Source organism: Ovis canadensis, chromosome 8, assembly GCF_042477335.2.
Source record: "Ovis canadensis isolate MfBH-ARS-UI-01 breed Bighorn chromosome 8, ARS-UI_OviCan_v2, whole genome shotgun sequence".
In the NCBI taxonomy this organism is placed as follows: domain Eukaryota; kingdom Metazoa; phylum Chordata; class Mammalia; order Artiodactyla; family Bovidae; genus Ovis; species Ovis canadensis.
This window is the reverse complement of record NC_091252.1, coordinates 30,332,396-30,353,119: the sequence shown is the minus strand read 5'-3', so window position 1 is coordinate 30,353,119 and position 20,724 is coordinate 30,332,396. Positions and strand designations below refer to the sequence as shown.

The 20,724-nt window shown below is 35.2% G+C and overlaps 2 protein-coding genes across 9 annotated transcripts in view; one reads left to right on the top strand and one right to left on the bottom strand.

Annotated features, from left to right (window-relative positions):
* The window catches only part of CEP85L (centrosomal protein 85 like), a 141,102-nt gene that overhangs the window by 62,334 nt on the left and 58,044 nt on the right, over positions 1-20,724 (bottom strand). For all 3 annotated transcript variants that reach the window (XM_069599139.1, XM_069599141.1, XM_069599140.1), the window contains exon 3: positions 18,506-19,293. In XM_069599139.1, coding sequence (XP_069455240.1) covers positions 18,506-19,293 — 788 coding nt within the window. The remainder of the gene's footprint in view (positions 1-18,505; positions 19,294-20,724) is intronic.
* On the top strand, positions 3,604-18,747 carry PLN (phospholamban). 6 transcript variants are annotated; one of them, XR_011258784.1, is made up of 4 exons: positions 3,606-3,705; positions 11,379-11,860; positions 17,000-17,157; positions 18,043-18,262. XR_011258784.1 is itself a non-coding variant. In XM_069599144.1 (1 exon), exon 1 carries the CDS (start codon positions 11,467-11,469, stop codon positions 11,623-11,625), a length of 159 nt encoding a protein of 52 aa, XP_069455245.1. In that variant the 5' UTR covers positions 11,383-11,466; the 3' UTR covers positions 11,626-13,900. The 6 variants fall into 6 exon arrangements, 1 of the variants encoding a protein (XP_069455245.1); XR_011258781.1 differs by lacking the exon at positions 3,606-3,705 and adding an exon at positions 18,388-18,747 and having other exon boundaries at positions 11,383-11,860; positions 17,000-17,046; positions 18,043-18,282; XR_011258782.1 differs by lacking the exons at positions 17,000-17,157; positions 18,043-18,262 and adding an exon at positions 14,566-16,217 and having other exon boundaries at positions 3,604-3,705.

The following is a 20,724-nucleotide window of genomic DNA, read 5'->3' as shown; positions in this document are numbered from 1 at the left end:
TCAAGTAATTTTTATAGACACTCCACTCCTAAGGTAGGGAAGCATAACTGTGGGCTGTGTACAGTAACTTTCTTCTGGAAAGTAAAAGAAGGAAGGAGAGGGAAAAGAGTAACTTTACCATGGAGAAACTTGACGAATGCTTCACTCCAGCCAGGTGGTCCAGGTTAACAACACTGGTAAGTCATACTGATAGGTATGTACACTTGGTATGTGGTGAAAACGGTACTCTACCTCTCTGATCTTCCTCTCAAAAACACATCAACCGGCCTCACCATGAGAAAGACAGCAGACAAGTCCCAACTGTGGACGCCCTGTAAGAAACTCTCACAGCCAAGGGGACCAAAGGACACGCGACTACTAAACGTAATCTGGTGTCCTGGACAAAATCCTGGAAAAGGAAAGGAACACCAGGGAAAACTGAAAAAATGGGTTTTGCTTAAAATAAAGTATCATCATTGGTACAACTGTTGTGATAAATGTACCATACTTGTGTAGGATATGTCAACAACAGAGGAAACCAAGTGTTGGGCATACAGGAGCCCTCTATACTATAGTAAGTAAGTAAGTAAGTGTTAGTTGCTCAGTCGTGCCCGACTCTTTGCAACCCCATGGACTGCAAGCCCACCAGGCTCCTCTGTCCGTTTATTTGTACTAATTCTGTAAATTTAGAACTGTTTTAAAATAAAACTTGGAAAAAATGAGAAACATACATTAGAAATTACACCAAAATACATATTAAAAAAAACACAAATTTATGTTGTAATATTTCTGCTTTATTTCCTTTTTTCTTTTCTGTTCTTCTTTATTAATGCATTAAATAATAATATTTACAGGCAGCTTAATTGCATAATTTCAAGTGGTATGAATATGAACAGTATTTCAAGCTATATGCTGCAACTGTTCTATATGAAATTATCTAAGACGGCTATAGTGACAGTAAACATGCAACTGAGGAAAGGCTGACTCTCATTCAGAGTTTAGTAAAAATAAAGATCTTTAACAATATTCCTATCCAAGTTCAAAGGGCACTGGACTCTACCCCTGGGCTGTAAGAATCATCTTCAAAAGGAAAATAAGTACTAACACTAAATGGACACTGTGCTGCAAGATCTCTAAGTCATTATACACATATTTCATCTTAGGAAAATCCTCGCAACAAACCCATCCCACAGATAAGGCAGCTTAAAGAAGCCTGTATAAGGTCATATATACCAAAAATGGATTCAGACTATAGTCTGACTCCAAATGAAGATTCTGACAAAGCACCTCTAAAAACACTTTCTAGACCTTCATGGTGGAATTTCTGAGGAAATAGCTACTGATTATTCTGTAGTTCACCAAAGCTCCTAGTATACAACTTTCTGTTTAGGCAATTAGCCTAAAAGGAAGATGTAACACTTCCTAGAGCTCCGTTTAGACTAACAATGATGATCAGCAACAGCAGCTAAACCAAAGGAAAACGGCAGACACAAAAGCTCCCCACTCTTGCACAAATCTAAAAAGTAGATTTTTATCTCCTCTTTCCAACTCTAAACACATACATTTTGTTAATATCCTTCTGGGTATACATATGTGTTGTGTGTGTGTGTGTGTGTGTGCGCGCACGTGTGTGTCAACCTACATAGGCTTTTCGAGCAAATCTGCCAACATGTGAAATATCTAGGCCATATTTTATTCAGTCTGTGCTAGCTTCTTACTTTATACAAGTATTACTAATACTATTTTCTTAGAACTAGAGGTGCTCATACTGCAATGATCCATCCTCTAAGGTTCATTTTCAAATGAATGTGTAGGCAAACTTAAAGCAGACTTGCTAAAAATAGTTTGTTTTTAATAATCTGTTTCCATCTTATAATTTCTTAGTTGATGAACCCTACTCTCTGAAATGCATATCCATGTTACACTATAGCTTCCCCCTCTAACATGCCAACCTGCCAGAGAATTACAACTAAGAGGTCCAAATCTGAACCGTCAGTCTGTCACTTAGCAGCTATGTCATATTTGACAAATTACTATAAATCACATCAGGGTTGTATTTCAAGTCCCTAGGTTTTGAATGTTGGTAATCACTAGCAATTGATAATAATCAGACATCCTTATTATGTAAAGATTGAAAGAAAAAATGCTTGAATAGTATACTGAGCAAAATGTCAAACGTCCATGCAATTTACTTAATTTTGGCTTTTCCTTTTAAGCTGTAAAATTTTCCCTTAGCAATGTTCACAGAGGGCCTTTGCTGAACATTATTTCTCTGATAGTTTTAGCTGATTCTTTAAATAACAAGAGATTTGTTTTAGCAAAGGATTTATCTTTCTTTGGAAGAAGCCAAAATCATCTCCATTTAAGGACACATAAGCAGCTGCTGCAAAAGATTTTAGTTACCCATAAGAAAGTGAAGCAGGCTGAGTTCACTTTGCTGTAAGCATTTTAGAAATTAAAAATAACAAGTAGCTTCTCCAGAATTACAGTCGAGATTTAAGAATCAGAACTTGGAGGAGTGGTGATTTTAAGTTAATCTAATATATAAACAAAAAATATTGGGGAAAAAAAAAAACAAACAAATAGGAAAACGAGCCTGGTTTGTCAAAGGAATTCTTTTCAGTTCTCAGAAGTTCGAAAGATCATTTACTAAAATTTCATTTACATAGTAAATTTCAGGAAAACAACTACTGCATTAACTGAGGCACACCATTTTAGAAATACTACTTAAATTTCCAGACACATGCCCATCTACCGTCAATAAAGTAGCATTAACTAGTACGCCACTGATCAGTTATGTGGGATTACATCTTTTTGGCTAGAAAGTTACTCCTGATACTGTCAGCTTACTGGAATTTTAGTAAGATTTTATGGCAGTTTACTGCAGCTGGTTAAAAAACCTAAATACTTAAATTTGAAAACAACAACTTTTCTTGGGGTGATATCTATCAGTTTAAATAATGAGAATTAATGTTCGTAAATACACTGCTATTTTTAGAGCACTAATTGAGAAAACAAAAGTGAACTAAAAACATTTCTTAGTTATTACTTTAACTATAAGATAAAGCTAATTTTTTAAAACCAAAATCAGATTTCTCATTCTGGCTTTCTCACACGTACTCTCTCCCCCATATACAAATAGGTATGAGAAAAGAATAAGTCGGGAAAAAATATGAAATTTGATTCTGTGGCAATTTAATTATTATCTTGTTACAAGCTAACATTATGAAGCTTCAGTATAGCAACAACAACTCAGTGAAAGCTGTTTGGCTTAAATCAGTATTATTATTCTCACTCTATTAAAATTCCTATTACTTTAACAATTTTAGTTCTTTAACATTATCACCCTCAGATTACAATTACTTCTGAGCCTGAAGATGCATGAAAAGAGCTTTCTACCACTCCAAACTTTTTCACTTATCTCCCACATGCTTTTTAAAGTTAAAAACAAAAAATGAGGCACAAAGTGTTAATGACCTTTCCATACCTAAGGTTAAAATAAATGACATTCTAAAATGTTTGGCTGTGATAAGACTATGGTTAACCAATCATAACTTCAGAATTCCTGTATGACATCATAAGACCTCCCTAGAACACTTTTTCTCCTCCACCTACTTCAATTGTTCCCATAACTCTGGTAACAGTCAGAAAACTTTCCAGCTAAACGTCGGATAACACTTCATGTAACTCACAGCATTCTATATTGTGATCTTCACAACAGCCAAGGTAAGAAACAGATTAAACCAATTATGGCACTTTCTATAACTCAAACTTACTGAACTTTTAAAAAAGAGTTAATCATATTTTATAAATTTCAGTTCAAATTTAAATAATAAAATGTCTGACTGACATAAAGCTTAATTTCTAAATAAATGTTTATCTAATCAGTGATAGTAAGAATAAGACAACTTAGAAATCATAAAGGTAGCATTCATCTTTGATCTTGCTTATTGGTTTGTCATTTTGATTTAACTTTCACTTTTATTTTGCTGTTCAAAAATTAATTATTATCTTGTTACAAGCTAACATTATGAAGCTTCAGTATGAAGCTTTGCTGTTAAATTTCTGCCAATTAAAATCTTTCAATTATGTTACCATGTTTGGTGCTAATGGTGATTTGATTTCTCTATGCAAAAATAATGGTTTCATTTTGCTATGTGTTACTCTGCTGATAAGCAGGGTGGGCCTGGACTGTCTACTTACATCCAGAATACTATGAACAGTCGTGTGATTGTACAAGAGGCACATTACTGGCATGACTACTCCAATATTATTCTGATTCTTTATAGTAAATATTAACAAAGTACAGTTTAAGAAATATACCACAAACTACATTTACAAAGTCTAGTCTACTTTTATTTTTAAAAAAAGCTTTCAATAAATAGATTTATTTATATTAAACTCAATATTAAATCATAAACTAAGACTTTGGACATTTCAAAACACTCGTCAAAAATATGTAAAATTCTAAAGTTAAAGAACATTAATTTATTTTAAAAATAATTGCCATATGCTTGTTATTTTGATAGTACCAATATTCCTAAGAATCTCATTTGAGTGAATTTGAAATGAATGTTTATTCTGCCTATTAATGACTATATTTTTATTAAGTTACTGTCCTCCAGTGTTTCCTATCTGGCATTTAGAAGGTGGGGAGGAGTATGAAAAAAACGCACAGGAATGGAGATGCCATCATAAATTTTATAACTTCTGCTTATATTCTTTTCCACTCTAGATCCCTAATTTAATATACAAAATGTGTTTTCATTCTTAACTTCTAGTCAGGGCATAAAGGGTACTACATTGATTTTATTTCATTAGTTTTATTTTTATATATGTCAAAATAAAATTTAATTCTAGAATTCTAAGTTCTTAAGACAAATGTTAACTCTACTGCTTTCAAGAGATAAGAACTCTGTATAATTCCATAAGCAGCTTTCCTTAAGGCATCTAAAAGCATGCCTTTCTCATTTCTGTCAAGTGCCTCTAAGTATCCTTGTATTCATAAAACATTTTTCCTTTGATATTACACGAGCCACTCAGTGTAGGTGTTTTACTTGAGCAGATTTGTACATTTTTACTCAAATATCCATCAAATTACATTCTCACACTTCAAATGAGAAGTTCATGAGTTCTTTTATAGTACCAAAATTTCACATTACATAATTGCTCCACAAAGTTGATAATTTCTAGAAAGAGCAGAAATTTTATTAAAGTTATCCTTCACGTGTCCAGATTAACAGAAATTACATAGTTAGTGACTGTTACGTAAATTGCAAACATGGTGTCAAACATTATGTCCTAACTAGTTCATCTCTTTCATAAGGTGAAATTTAAATACTGTCTTTGTTTCATGCAGTTTAAAACTAAGTGCTAAAAAAAGAGTCTGATGAAATAAAGTAGAAGAAATGTGAGATACGTTTAAATTGTGAAAAACTGAGTGAGTTTTAAAAACACATGGAAGAGCTAGAGTGCTTTGCTTAACTAAGCAGTCGTGTCACCTTCAAACATCAAAATTATTTTCACAGTATTCCAGCGGACATAAAGGAAAATAATGTTCCAGAAAAACTGCATTTGGTTACATATTATTTCTTAATCTCACTAATTAATTGCAGATAGAAGAATATTTGAATGAACAAAATAGTTCCCCCAAAGAATCTTAATATACTAGGTAAAATATTATGTAATGTATTAAAGTTTTAAGTAAAAATTAGAGTATCTAAGTTAGACTGTATATTTCTTAACAATCCTAGAAACAGTTAATTAAAACTTCCTTCTTCTTTAACAATTTTCTAAATGTACCATCCACAAATATTTCATTTGATCCTCTTAATTCCCAAATGTTTGACACTCCATCTCTATTTTACAGTTTAGGAAACAGATGCAAAAAGGTGAATTGCCCAAGGTCAGAGAGCTAGGAAATGGTGGCACCTTGGCAAGAGCCAAGATTTTAAGACTCTACACCACGCACACATCTCATCCACTGATCAACGGCTTAAAAATAAATCACGACACTGGCAAAACAAAATGAACTGAAAGTCCTCAAATACTATATGGCACTCCAAACGGCAAAGTTAGGGGGTACAACTTCTATTTTAATTTAGAACCACTCCGTTTCATTCAAAGTTAAATTTATGCCCGAGGCATGATGTCCTTTATCACCTTTACAATACTCTCCTGATCTTTTTAAAAGCCAGGGATATAATACTTATAGATGTCCTCAATTATTAAGCGAAACATCTTGGAAGACAAAATTCAAAATAACTGCACAAACCTTAAAGAACAGCAACATGCATAATCAATCAAAGTTTCTTTTTGTTTCATTGCTAAAATACTCATGTCTTTAATCTATTTAGCTTTGACATCGAAAATGCAGGTTAATTTCTCCTCAAAACTTTCCCCAAAATTGTGTTTGGTTACATATTGATATTGTTTCTTAATCTCAATAATTAATTAGAGATAGGAGAATATTTGCATAAACAGAAACCACACTTGCATATTTTATCCCAGTTCCATACTAAATTCTTAGCTTTCCTCAGTTTCATTTCTGACCTCCTCACGTCATACCATTTAAAATATTCAAGCCTATTTGTTCTGCAGTGCTTGAACAGAGGAATCTTGCTTTATTTATGCCATGAAAAATCACTTTCATCTAAAAGTGTGAATTAACATAGTACTGATCATACCAGCAAAGAAGAAAATCTAAAGGTTAGAAAGCAAGCAAGCGATGCTTCTAAATTACAGTGACCTAAATGAGATAGTATGTATCTTTTTGAACATTTTCAGAAATAGTCCATCAGTGTTCTTACCCTACATAATTCTGAAGCCTGCAGCACCAAATAAACACAACAAAATGAGGCCTGGGTTTACAGCTCCATCCCAGTATACCTGTGGTCAACTGAGGACCTCTAGTGCTTTGTATAATGCATTTCACCTACAGGTTTTTCCAAAAAAGGGTGAAGAGAGGGGACCAACTTACTCATTAGTAGGGGTACATTTAACTGGCATTCATTTTCCTTAAAACTTCTTCCCCACATGCTTTTCCCCCCAAAGAAGAATCTGAAGGTTAAAGAGTATTTTAATTGCAAATAAATTAATTTTAACATAACAAACAGATACTAAAGACAAGCCTACAGATTGGCAACAGCAATCTGCTAATTTCAAAGAGAAAAATCTCTACGCTGTTGTTTTATGAAGTTCCCTAAAGGCAGGGCTTTGAACAAGGGAAACATTTCATTATGAGATCAATCAAGGGGTTGAGGATATGTTGATTTTTATGTTTACACAATTCTTTTCATAACCATGCAGAAGCAGTTTGAAGCTTCTTTCAAATAGCCAGTGTGGACCAACAAAACGCTCTGGAAAGTTGCTGTTACAAAATAATTTCTAATACAACTTCCAAGTTTATTAGCACTGCTGCTGCTGCTGCTGCTAAGTCGCTTCAGTTGTGTCCGACTCTGTGTGACCCCAGAGACGGCAGCCCACCAGGCTCCCCCGTCCCCGGGATTCTCCAGGCAAGAGCACTAGAGTGGGGTGCCATTTCCTTCTCCAATGCATGAAAGTGAAAAGTGAAAGGGAAGTTGCTCAGTCGTGTCCGACTCTTAGCGACCTCATGGACTGTGGCCCACCAGGCTCCCCCATCCCTGGGACTCGCCAGGCAAGAGCACTGGAGTGGGCTGCCATTTTAGCACTAGGCAATCTCAAAAGAAAAGAGATCCAACCAAAGTGAACTTGTGGATGCCAACAGATTGATGACAAATCTAAAGATGACCTGGTCTGATTTAATTCTAAACAACAAAGATACATACACAATTGCTTCTGGATTATGTGCAAAAATGACTGCAGAGTAGGGGAAAAATAAAACCCTCCAATAATCCTAATACAGACAAATCCTGTAACTCAAACCTATAGAGAATTCTAATCTTCTGAATCAATTTAATGGGAAAATTTTTTCAAAAAATTATCTATCAGACTATAGTCTTAGATGTGTATTACTTGAAGTTACTCACAAAATATCCCCATGTTTATTTCACTAAATGCATAAACAAGCAGACAAAAATTAAAGGGAAGCAAAATTCTGAATACCACAAAGAATCTATAAAGAATTCATGGTTTCATCAGAGGGAATACTGAAAAAAACTGAAGTTCAGTAAATTCTGCAAAGCACTGAAGTGCTTAAATTACAGGAATTACTGTTCAGCATTTACAACATCAAAGTATCAATTATAAGCAAAACCTAATGCAGACACCAAAAAGTTTTCAAAGGTCTATTAAGGCTCCTTTTGCACAAGAATGCATCTGATGTTACCTTAAGAAACAGAACTCACTACAAAGCGGGAACTGCTGCAGAAGCTGACCAAGTATCTTTCACCCAAAATGTTGCCTAACATGACACATGGTATCTGCTGAAGGATGAGAGTTGTAGTTTGTTCTCTCTTTCCTCCACCAAATACTGCTGCATTCACAGCTTGGCTCTAAGAAAAGGAAGGAAAAAAAAAAGACTGCAGGAGTTCCAAACTCTCAGGATGACTGTGTGCACAGAGGAGGAAAGAGAATAACACACCTGACAACCACGCCATAAATTATGATGGAGAGAAGGTCACAGACAACTTTAAAAATAGGACTGTGCTGTTCCCACACACAGCTTTTCAATTCTCAACTTACAACCGGAAGCCCCATCTGGTAGGGACAAACTCTGGCTTAATTACTATCATATAGATTTTGGAAGTTCAGCAGAATTAGGACTCAACACATTTCAGACCGTACCACTGTCAAATAGACTGGGCCCAAAATACTGCACGCACAAAGCTTAACATTTCAGCACGTAAACAGGATTTGTTTTGGTTTTAGCACAAGGTAAAGTAACTATTTAGAATTATAACATATTTCTGAGTTTGACAAGAAACAAGACAATATTTTTGGTTGTCTCCTTTATACTCAATTTGTCTCCAGGAACTTTTCTGACAATAGTTGGCTGAAGTATTATGAGATCATCTTTTAAGTCTATCCATTATTCATCATCATTGGATAGCTCATCTCTTTAGGAGAAACCTCTTTGTATTTCACAAACACCAAATACCCACTTGTACAAAGCTCAGTTCAGGTTAATTCTGTTAGTCACTAACAATAGTTTATTTAAGTTTTAATTTCTAAAGTAAATATTCTAAGCCTCACTTTCCTCATCTGTAAAGAGACTTGAGAAGAATACTGGAGATTAGGTTTATCAAATTCTATGACCTAAATGGTTCACCTGCTAATCAAAGCACTATCTTTGATCATTAATAATTTTCTAAAAACATTAAAGTAAATCATAATAAATAATTCACTGTTTAGCTTCACTGATTTATTCAAATGGCACTCATTTTGCACTTAAGCACTAGAATACAAAGTAAGCCCAGGAATTTTTATACTCGTGAACAGGAAGTCTAGCAGGGGGAACAGGCACGCAAATCAACATTATAGCACAGCCTGCTAGCCACATCTTGATACAGGCAGCACTAGAGCCCTACTAAAACCCAACGGAGGTGATAACCAATTCTGCCTTAATGAGTAATGGAAGGTTTCATTAGGAAGTGATATTTAAACTGGACCTTAAGGATTAACTGAAGTTTGCCTGGCAAAGAATCAAAGGTAAAGGCAGGGGGAGGGGAGACATTCCAGGCAGGGCCAGAAAAACATGTGCAAAAGACAATCATAAAAGGGAATGAAGTATTTATGGAAAGGTGACACGTTTCATGTGACTAAAGTACCGCTCCCCAGTGTTGGGGGAGGGGAGTGACTTCATGATGAACTGGCTTGCTCTTCCTTTTCCATGTTATATCTCACAATAACTTTAAAATTCAGGGCTTGTGCGCCATTTAAGTCCTAAAACTTCATAAAAATTAAGTTCAGACAGGAACTACCAATGCTGATTCTTTACAGTCTTCTAGGTTATACTCTGTTATGTAAAGAGACTAGTCAAGTTTACATAAAAAAGTAATAATCTTCTCCACAATTACCCAACAGTAGAAACCCACTACATCTATAATAAGCAAATATAAGCTGAAACAATTTAAAGAACTTTTTTCTTAAAGAAAAAAGAAAAAGCCTTTATTTCTTTATTTGGATCTCCTCACTACAGGCTAGTACTATGAAGACTGCAGGGTCTTCAGCCAATAGAGCCAAGCTGAAGTGCTGAAACTATACAGAATCCAACCAAACACTGTATATCATGTGGTGTCTTTGCAACAGTAAATGAGTTCTAACCTAATCTAAAGATCAGGCCTAAAGATCCTTGCTCATTCTTTCAGTTCTTCCCTCTGCTGTCTTTACCAGTCTCTCTTGCAAAATACAGCTAAAGACTGAGATGGGTCTTCATGAGATGTACAGCCACTAGGGAGAAAATGAAACCAGGCAGCTGGGCTAAGGCAGTAATATCTTGATCGGCAGAGGTGTAACAAGATATGTTAACAGTTATTATCTCTGGCAGTTAATTATGACTATTTTTAAATTTTCATTTCTAATTTTTCTTATTTCAAAATTTACATAGAAGTATCCTGATTGACAACAAATATTGCCAAACTATTACCTCTGGGCACTTAACTTACAACTAATTTTTAATCTACTGAATATACCTAATTTTCTACAATGACGTACTGTTTTAAGTTTTGTTTTATTAATCAGCACAGGTAATTGATCAGGCAGCAAATAATTAATTAGGTAGAACAGCCTGTGGGAGCTCTGAAAGAAAGCAAATGCAAACACTGTTCTTAAGTATAGGCCCTTTGCAAATGGCAACTATGTGTGGTAGACAGTGAGACGATGATTTTATTACTATGCCATTTGAGTCTGGCAATCTTTAGTACTTAATATCATCCTGTTAAAATGCTACTTGAAGAAGTATATTTTACAAAGCTATAAAATCATCAAAACAAATGAGAAACATTTCAATCTACAGTTCTGGTAAAACACTTCTCATTGAACTATTTTATTTTGGAGTGAAGTCAACATCTGTAGAATAACTTATTGATGCATTTTCTTTTTATAAAGTTTGCTCTGGAGCTATTTATACACTGATGCTCAGAACAACTGTGCTCACAGAGAAAACAGTCTTAATGAAATAACACGTAAGAACTTTGGCCCAAGGGAATAGCCCAAGACAAGCTGCATCCTAACCAAATTATACTTCCAGTCATTTTGAGAGAAAGAGGACAAGACTGAAGTTACTATACCCCAAATATAAGATATCATGGTACCATCACCAAAAAAAGACAGAGCCTGAGCAATACAGACTAGAGGTATTTGATGTCGTAAATACAAATTAGGTTGAGGAAGAGGGATGAACACAAAACAGTGTTTTACCTGTTCAGGGGATAGGTTACACCTACGATCCTAAACCATTTACTACTTTTACATTCCAGGCTACCTAAAAGAAGACGCACTTGGCTGGCAGCTTTTTATCTTTCTCTTGAGCGTTTGAAACTCCAGGCTCCCTGCCTTCCTGGTACCATGGATAAAGTCCAGTACCTCACTCGCTCTGCTATAAGAAGAGCTTCCACCATTGAAATGCCTCAACAAGCACGTCAAAACCTCCAGAACCTATTTATCAATTTCTGTCTCATCTTAATATGTCTCCTGCTGATCTGCATCATAGTGATGCTTCTCTGAAGTTCTGCTGCAATCTCCAGCGCTGCCACTTACCGCCATCAGCTTAAAATCTGTCATCCCATGAAGAAGGGGAAACAATACTATATAAGAGACCACTTCCTAAATAGAAGAATTTCTTTGTGAAAAGGTCGAGATTTGGAACAGAGCAAATTGTTAGCAAACGTATTCATCTGCTGGATGTTGTAAACATAAGAAGGGCTTTATTTTCAAAAATTAACTTTAAAGTGACTATAATGTAAGTGTGCATAATGTAACTGTTAATTTTCTAAACAGACCTTAAGCTTCTATCCCAAATCTTTCCTAAGGATGAACTAGGAGTTTAGTTTTGAAACCGCACTGCTAATAAGCTCACTTCATATATAAAGCATCAGCTTCACTCTTTGGGATAAATATAATTTATATTGTACTGTAAAAGCCTCTTGGATGATTTATTGAGTATTTTTCAGGTCCTCACCAAGTATACCAAAATAATCATTCAAATGAAATATCATTTGAAATAGCCCTCACATCTGTTATCTTGTTTATCATCATACAGAAGTCTCCATAGTAACTCTATCAGACCCTACACTCTAAAACAGAAATTATACTTTTTCTATAATACCCTAACATTTTAAGTTTATAAGAACTGAGTAAAATCAAGCAAGACCATACCCTTAGACAGATAAAACAACTAATTTTCTCAAAGAATTACAGAATTTTAATATGTGCAGGTAAACCATAAATCTGTTCTCACCAGGACTTTATGATCAATAGACAAGAACTGTTGGTTAATTTAACATCTGACAGTGTGATTAGCCATAATTATTAACACACTAACAGAATATAACCTAATCTTCATTTAAAGCACTATAGCTAATTACCTGAGTCAGAGCACATAACTTGCCACTGGAATCATAAAATTTTAAGATTAGAATGATTTTACAGGTTGTCTTCTATTTTAATCTCACACTCATTGTAGGCAAGCAAAAAAAGAAAAAATATTACTTCAAGCATTAGAAAACAAAAATTTAACTCTTTCTCCAAAATCAACAAATTCTTAAATTTTACAGTAAAATTTTTATCCCACTACTGTTCATGATAGGGTATAGCTATTTTCCTTAATCTATCAACCAGGTCGTAAACACCTAAGTGGTAGGCCACTCTACTACACTAACCAGCAATACTAATCTACAATGATTTTCTTGCTGAATACATTTCAAGTTTCTCTTCATTTAAAAATATCTTCCAACTACCGATAGAACAATAGAAGTAAAAATTGGTCATTTAAAAATATCTTCAAACAACTCATAAAACAGAAGCAAAAACTGGTTTGGAAAATATATTCACCAAAATGTGGTACATTGACTTAGTTTAAAATTAAGTCTAAAACAGTTTACACCTATATTACATAATTCAACAGTTTTTACTACAGTTAAAGACATACTACCAACATAGTAATTATTAAAGGAGTAGATAAGGAATATGTAATTTACTATAAAATTTGCCAAAATATGGTAAAAAAAAAAAAATTGGAAAAGTCAATCTTGACTATAGCTCGTAACACAAATGCTACTAACAAAATAGTGAAAGAAATATTACTGCTTTTTTAAAATCCCTGAGAGGTACTGGAGATAGAAAGGGGGATAATGTTGGTTCACTGATACCTGAGAACAGAGGTTTCATACTGAGAGGGACTGCTTAAGCGAAGTCTCATCTATGGATTGGATAACCAGAAGAGCTTATAAACAAGAAGTAATTAATGCATTCACTTCACTGGTGTCAATAATTACCCAGGCAAAAAGTTACCAAGTTCTATAAGTAATTAGCTGCAATGATCCTAAAAACAAGTGGAAATTTTGAAATAATAGGTTCTAGCCTTTTCATTATGTTGTTCATTACAAACATCAACTTTAAATCATAAACTGAGAGGTTATGGAGCTTTTCCAAAGTCAAACAGAAATAAGAATTGTTTTGTTGTTCATTCTGTCTTTAATAGAAATTAAAATCTTATACTTAAGGATTACAGAATACTGTAACTCAAATTATATTGTAAAATAAATACTCATTCTTAAAATGGAACTTATTTATTCTGTTTATCATAATCTGTAAAGAGTAAGATACAATGAATTATGTATTTTAAAAATGTATATACCAAATGCTCAAATTCTAACCTTACTTTACAGGGAACCAAAATGGAACTATTTTTTAAATGTTTAATGTTGCCTTTTATATTATTTGGTTCAAAATGTTTATTTAATTCAAATCACCTATATTAAAATGAACCTTCTTGAACTCAGTGAAATTGCTCATGATTGATATAACCATAAAACAATCTATCTATAAGGAGTTTTGATTTTGTAAGCTGTTGTCAGTAACTTTCCCCAAATAAGATCAAGATTTCCTAGTCGAGACACAAGAGGGCAGACATACATAAAACTATGAATTTCCTACTAGCTAGAAATTATTTATCCTTTGATAATATTTTTGAGTCCTCTGGGATATTGAGAAAACAGTAAAATTTCGAAACAATCTGCTCTAAGTAATAGCACACTTTAAAATGTCTAAAGATCATATGCCAATACTATATAGAAAAGATGACGGCTTGGAAAAAGTCAAACACATTAATAATTTTATTCATTAAAACATGTATAACAAAAATCAATTATGCATTTTAGTTACCTAGTGAATGTCATAATCTCATAGCCTATTTGTTCAGAGTGTCGCAGTTTTCACATCTCTCAATACAGCTATGTAAAATTATCTTAAACAGTAAAAAAAAAAAGAAAGAAAAAACAGGGTGCAAAAAAAAAATAAAAACAAGAAAACTTTCTTTTCCGAGAATGTAATAGAATACACAAAATGCTCTCAGATTAAAAATAAACCATTCTTATGTCATGTTAAGACAAAAACCAAGTCATTTAAGTCATTCTACTAAATATTTATATTTTTTCATTTACACAGGAGAAATCTTCCAGTAAATACGTTGAAATCATTAGGTGTCAATATCCTGGATGATTAAGCCCCTCCTTGTTTAAAATAAGCACAAAATTTTATCTTCTTTTTAATGACTACAACCCAGAACTCAGAAACATCCTATAGAATATAAGAAAAGAGAAGAGCTACTTTGCCAGTAAAGAGACCACTCCTTCACTTCTGTCTGGAAGATCCACTATGAGCTTATGAGTCAATGGATCGTGTTTTGTGTAGAAATATGCATCCTCCATTTCCTTCCCACCCCTCTCCCCATCCCCCAAAAAGAAATGCAAAAGGGGCTTAGAAAGGGACAGTCTTTCCAGAGAAGACAAGAGTCAGCTGTTTGTTTTCCTCTTATGTCACAGTTTTTGTGGGGTTAAACAGCTTTAGGCAAAGGCGGGAAGAGAGCCGCTAATGTAGAGCAGAGGAAAGAACCGAAGACTGCGGTGGACACTGTACATGGAGACCTATAAACTACGGACACCGATGCTTCTCTTCATTCACAAGGGGAAATGCTTCAGAGTTCTACACCACCTGTATTCTAGCTAATTTAGTAAGGAACTATGAGAAACAAGGACCACCACGCAAATAACACTGTGAGGCTGGCTCAGTAAATGTTCAGGACTGAGTTCTAATCTAAGAAGAGAAACACTTCCATGCTGAAATACCGATCTTTTGAGGGAGTAAAAGGAGGAAGGAGGCTCTCAGCATCAAATGAGATAAAACATTCTGACAGCTACAAAAGTTCTAGATAAATTTATGGTGATGTTAGATTGTGACTCTCAGCCAAATTCTTTTTCTTAGCTGCAAAATGTTTTGTTTTTTCTTCACAGTGACAAACAGTTGTCATTGAAAATCACATTCTCACAATTTATCAATGGGATAATTATTATTAAGGCTCTTCCCTTTATACAAAAATTAGACTAAAAAGAAGTCAATGTTTTAAAGAGACCTAAGAAACAAGAAAGATGAGAACTTTAAAAGAAAGATGTTTGGAAGCTCCAAGGAGAAGGTATTTAAGAATTTTTTTCTATAGTAGACCAGGAGAATTAGAAGAGAAATTGTCAAACATTTCAATTAAAGTATCTAGGTTTTCTTTACCTGGTTTCACCTTTCTACTATGAAATTTAAAAGCACTATAAACAGACCATCCCAAAGAAGGTTAATCAAAAAGTAGGACTCTCCAAGCACATGCAAATTTTGCGCCTTTTCACTTTCTTCATCTACCATGGGCCAAGAATATTTAAAAATAAGTTTGCTCCACAAAGCACCTCGAAGCTCCCTACCCTTTCTCTGCACTGCTTCAAGGCTGAGGAAAACTTTGATTACCGAAGAGGATCCTCCCAACAGAATGGAAGGAGTGAAATCAGTACTTATTGTCTGAAATTCACTCAATCTTCTCAGTTCTCTCTCTATGGCACCTACTTCAAGTTGGCGCAAAACATTCAGTCCCTTCCCCCATCCATCTTAGGTTATTCCAGTTCTGTGTAAAGACACCAGCTGGAGAAACAACTACCCAGTCCCTGTTTCCCTGTAACCACAAGCACTTGAGAACTAAAATATGACAGTATTTGATAAATTAGGTTTCCTATCTTTCAACTGCTTGAATAGATAAATCACAATAAATCTGGTTAAACCGCTCTGTTATGATTTGTTATTCACACATCATGATACATCTGCTTGGTTATGCAGTCTAAATATATATAATCAAGATGATAAGAACTATGTTCAAAATAAGAGTAAAGAAAGCACAGAGGAGGTGTTAAGGGCTCTCCTGGGAATGGAACACGTTAGGTTATGTGTATGTTTTGGGGCTGCGCTCAGATTCGTGACGTTACTAGATAAGTGATTTCCTTATTCTTTCATAGAATATATTCCTTTAATCTTCATTATTTTTTATTAGTAATTTTAAGTTTTTACCCCAGGGAAATTTTGCAATTTTCGATGAAATCACTTTGTTTCAGAAAACTCTGGTAATAAGAAAAAAATGGATGACATAATTTATGAAAAATTCTATAGACAATTGGTTTCCCAGTTAAAATGAGCTGCAGACAATTACCTTGGAACAGAAGACATTTTCAGATCAAGAAATTTACACATTTACACATGACATTAGGAAGTACACACTTTTCTTTTTATGCAATATTATCATACAGTAGTTCCCTTAAGTGAAGTGAAGTGAAGTTGCTCAGTCATGTCCGACTCTTTGCGACCCCATGGACTGCAGCCTCCCAGGCTCCTCCGTCCATGGAATTTTCCAGGCAAGAGTTCTCAAGTGGGTTGCCATTGCCTTCTCCAAAAATGATTAATAAATCTTGAAACCCTATTTTTTTAAAAGTGCATCTGTTTTATAAACCTGAATACATACCAACCACTGCCAAAGCTTTATCAATGACTTTATTTCCACCTCCACATTTTACAGGTGGCAGAAGCTGTGAAGAAACATATATACGGCAAACAACTGAGAAGGTACTCAACACCACTAATCATCAGGCAAAGTCAAATCAAAATCACAGTGAGCTATCACCTCATACTTATTAGAATGGCTATTATCAGAAAGACAGGAAACGACAAGTGCTGGTAAGAACGCGGAGAAAAAAGAAACCTCATACATGCTGGTGGGGAAGTAAACTGGCACACCCACTATGGAAAAGAGTACGGAGGTTCCTCGAAAAAATTAGAAAGAGAGCTACACTATGATCTACTAACTCCACTTCTGGGTATTTATCTGAAGAAAAAGAAAATACAAACTTAAAAAGATGTATATGCAACCTTATGTTCACACACACACACACACACACACACACACACACACACGAATATTCGCATAAAATGAAGGAAATCTTGCCATTTGCGGCAACATGCATGGATCCTGACAGCATTATGCCAAGTGAAACTAGTCACACAGAGAAAGACAAATTATGCTTTTTAAAAAAGCAAACAAAAAAATTACACTCATATAAAGAGAGCAGACTGATGGTTGCCAGTGCACAGGCTGGAGGGTGAGTAAAACGGATGAAGGCGCTCAAAAGGTACAAACCCTCAGTTATAAATAGATCACAGGGATATAGCGTACGGCATAGTGACTACAGCTAATAATACTGTATTGCATATTTGAAAGTTACTAAGAGTAGATCTTATTACAAGGGAAAAAACTCTGTAGCTAAGTATGGTGATGGATGTTAACTGGATTTATTGTGGTCATCGTTTTATAACATACACATATATCGAATCATTATGTTACATAGCTGAAACTAATATGTTGTATGTCAACGATATCTCAATTTAGGGGGGAAAAAAAGGAAAGAAAAACTCAGGCCCAGAGATATTAAGTATTAAGTGACAGAGAATCATCCAGATTCTGAATCTGATAAAAACAGAAACAAAATCCAAGTCTTCATTCAAGTTACTGTTCTTTCTATTATATCATGCCAGCTCCTTTGTTTCTGTTTCAATTTTCTTTAGATTGAATATTTTTTGCTGTGTTTATAAATATCCTGATGCTGGGGAAGACTGAAGGCAAAAGCAGCAGCGGGTGGCAGAGAATGAGATGGTTAGATAGCATCACTGACTCAATGGACATGAATCTGAGCAAACTCTGGGAGATAGTGAAGAATAGGGAGCCTGGCATGCTACAGTCCGTAGTCGCAAAGAGTCGGACACGACTGAACAAAAGCAAAACAAATGAGAAGAACAACAAGTCAGGTACAAAGTTTCAAGTTTTCCATGTTAATAAGTCTCAAATATTTTTAAAGTTTTATCAACACAATATTCTGGAGTTTTGTAACATTTATGCTTATTACTGTGCAGGGGAAAGGGAAAGTAAAGCACTCTGTGCTTACGGACACACTGTCGAATGCTGACTTCAAGCGTGCTAGTACTCAGAGCATCCACTGGAGGGAGGCAAACACTAGGTTCTGAGCCTTACCTGCATTGGTGTTTCCCTTTCTTGCTGAAACTCTTCAATTTGCTGCTGCTGCCAAGGAGCTAAACTGTAAGAGTCCTCTGTAGTTCTACCTTCCAAGGGGTTTGTCCGCAACTGCTCAGTGAGCCACATCTGCGTCCTCACAGAAGGCTGAATGGGAACTCCACCTACTGCCTGCTGACCAAGCATTAAATATTTCGGAGATTCAAAAGCCTCTGAGCTTGTCATAATAGGCTTGCTTTCAGGTAAGGCACTGTATGTCATGTCTAAGGCCTGTCTCCTGAGAGTGGAGGAAGAAGCTCTAAAGTCCTCTTTGCTACAGCTCTCATATTTGTATCTGCTGTCCAGAGTTGATGGTCGTTTTTTATTTATTTCCTTATCCTCTAGCTTAAGCATCTCCATACTGTCATGTAAACAGCTAGGTCCAATGGTCCTTAATTGTGCTGTTAATGCCTTGTCTCTCCCTGTCTTTTCCAAACCTCTCCTTGATTCTTCTGTGTGCACCATGCCACCCTGGCTACAGTTCTCTGGGACGGTGAGTTTGGATAAAGATGACCATTTCCGGAGGGGCCGGAAGTCCTTCATGTCCAGTGAAGAGTCCTGCTCCCCCCTACTATGATTTCCCAATGCTTGCATGAGGTTCATACTCCATTTTGAGCCACCTGATGTCAGTGACTCCCTATGTTTGGAAGCTGAAGCACTGGAGTTAGACGGCATGACATGAGCAGTAGGAAGAGTGACCAGTGGCCGACTAGGCTTAAAAGGTAACGTGCCACTTGAAGCTGAATGATCTGGAAAGAAAAAAGAATGCCAAATTAGTTGTGATTAACAGACAAAAAACAAAAAAGAGGCAAAATGTAAAATGCCAAAATCAAAAATCTGAACATGGTTTCCCAGCACAAGTTTTTCAAAAGCACTTCATCAATAGGAGAGACTTACTACTTATTACCGTTACTATTAATATTAGTCATCTGAAACAAATCACACCTTTCATACATTTTCTAAAAATGGATATATAACAAAATATATGTTCATTTGCAATCTACTTACAGATGAAAATGACTAGAAAACAGGTATATATTCATGCTATTTAACCCAAGTACTATGCCTTAAAAGAAAAATCCATCTCCCCATTGAAAGGTTTTATTCATGATAAATCACTGAAGCCTCAGACACAACTTCTAACTTTACTTTAAAAATGGTATCTCTTAGTGTCTTTCCTCAACTGTGGAAATCCAGGCCCAACCTGAACACTGTGGTACCTCTCCACACTCGAAATCAAATCAGAAATATGGGTAAAGGCGCTCCTCCAGTAATGGACAATAATCAGGGAGGGTTCTAGCAATATATTTGCAAATGGAGAGTAGTTTCTATATTCTCAGTCTCCTTTAATGGTGTCCTCAATGGTCTATTTTCCCAAGCTAGAACACCTGAAGTCTACTTTGATTCCTATCTTTCTCTGAACATTCACTAAATTCCCAGGTTGTACATTTTTACTTCCAAAATGACTGCATAGCTATTGCCGAAAATCAGACCTTCACATAATACTATCCCAAACATAGGAACAGCTGTAGTAGGCAACATGGAAGCCCAAAGGATAAATAAGGGCCTCTACACTCAATGGACTTACTATCAAATGCCAAACCACCATCAAATATGCCTAACTAAAATCAAAGATTATCATTTTATCACATGATATACAGAAAGGTGATAGCAATTTGAAGTGTGGGGGCGGGTGGTGAAATGTAACTTTTACAGTTTGTTCTCTGTCTTTCCATTATGTTTGACTCAGTATATATTTAAATAAAACTTGCGAGTTTTGATATTGTTTTAAATAAATAAACAGGAAAAGAAATGCTGAGGAAATCATAAGAAGATGCAGATGAGAAAGAGCCAAGCAAACTATTTAAAAAACATAATTCCAAGAAGTTTCTGCACAGAATTTATTCACCTGGAGATGGAAGGAGGAAAATATTACAGATGAAAGACTACAATAAAAAGTATCACAAAATTTCACTGTAACTTACCATATTACAGGTTCCCACCAGCTTCTACAATACCCTTTCATACTCAAGAAAATTCCCATATTATAAAGCCAACCTTCCAAAATAAATTTTAGACCTTAAATTCCCAACATACCCTGCAACTACGATAGACACGCAGAAGCACCTGCAGAGATTTCGGTTTGGAAGCGAGTCACGCGAGAAAACGGGCTCTCTGTG

Bases quoted from the DNA above. Each gene is read 5' to 3' on its own strand.
- PLN (XM_069599144.1), top strand. From the start codon at position 11,467: ATGGATAAAGTCCAGTACCTCACTCGCTCTGCTATAAGAAGAGCTTCC.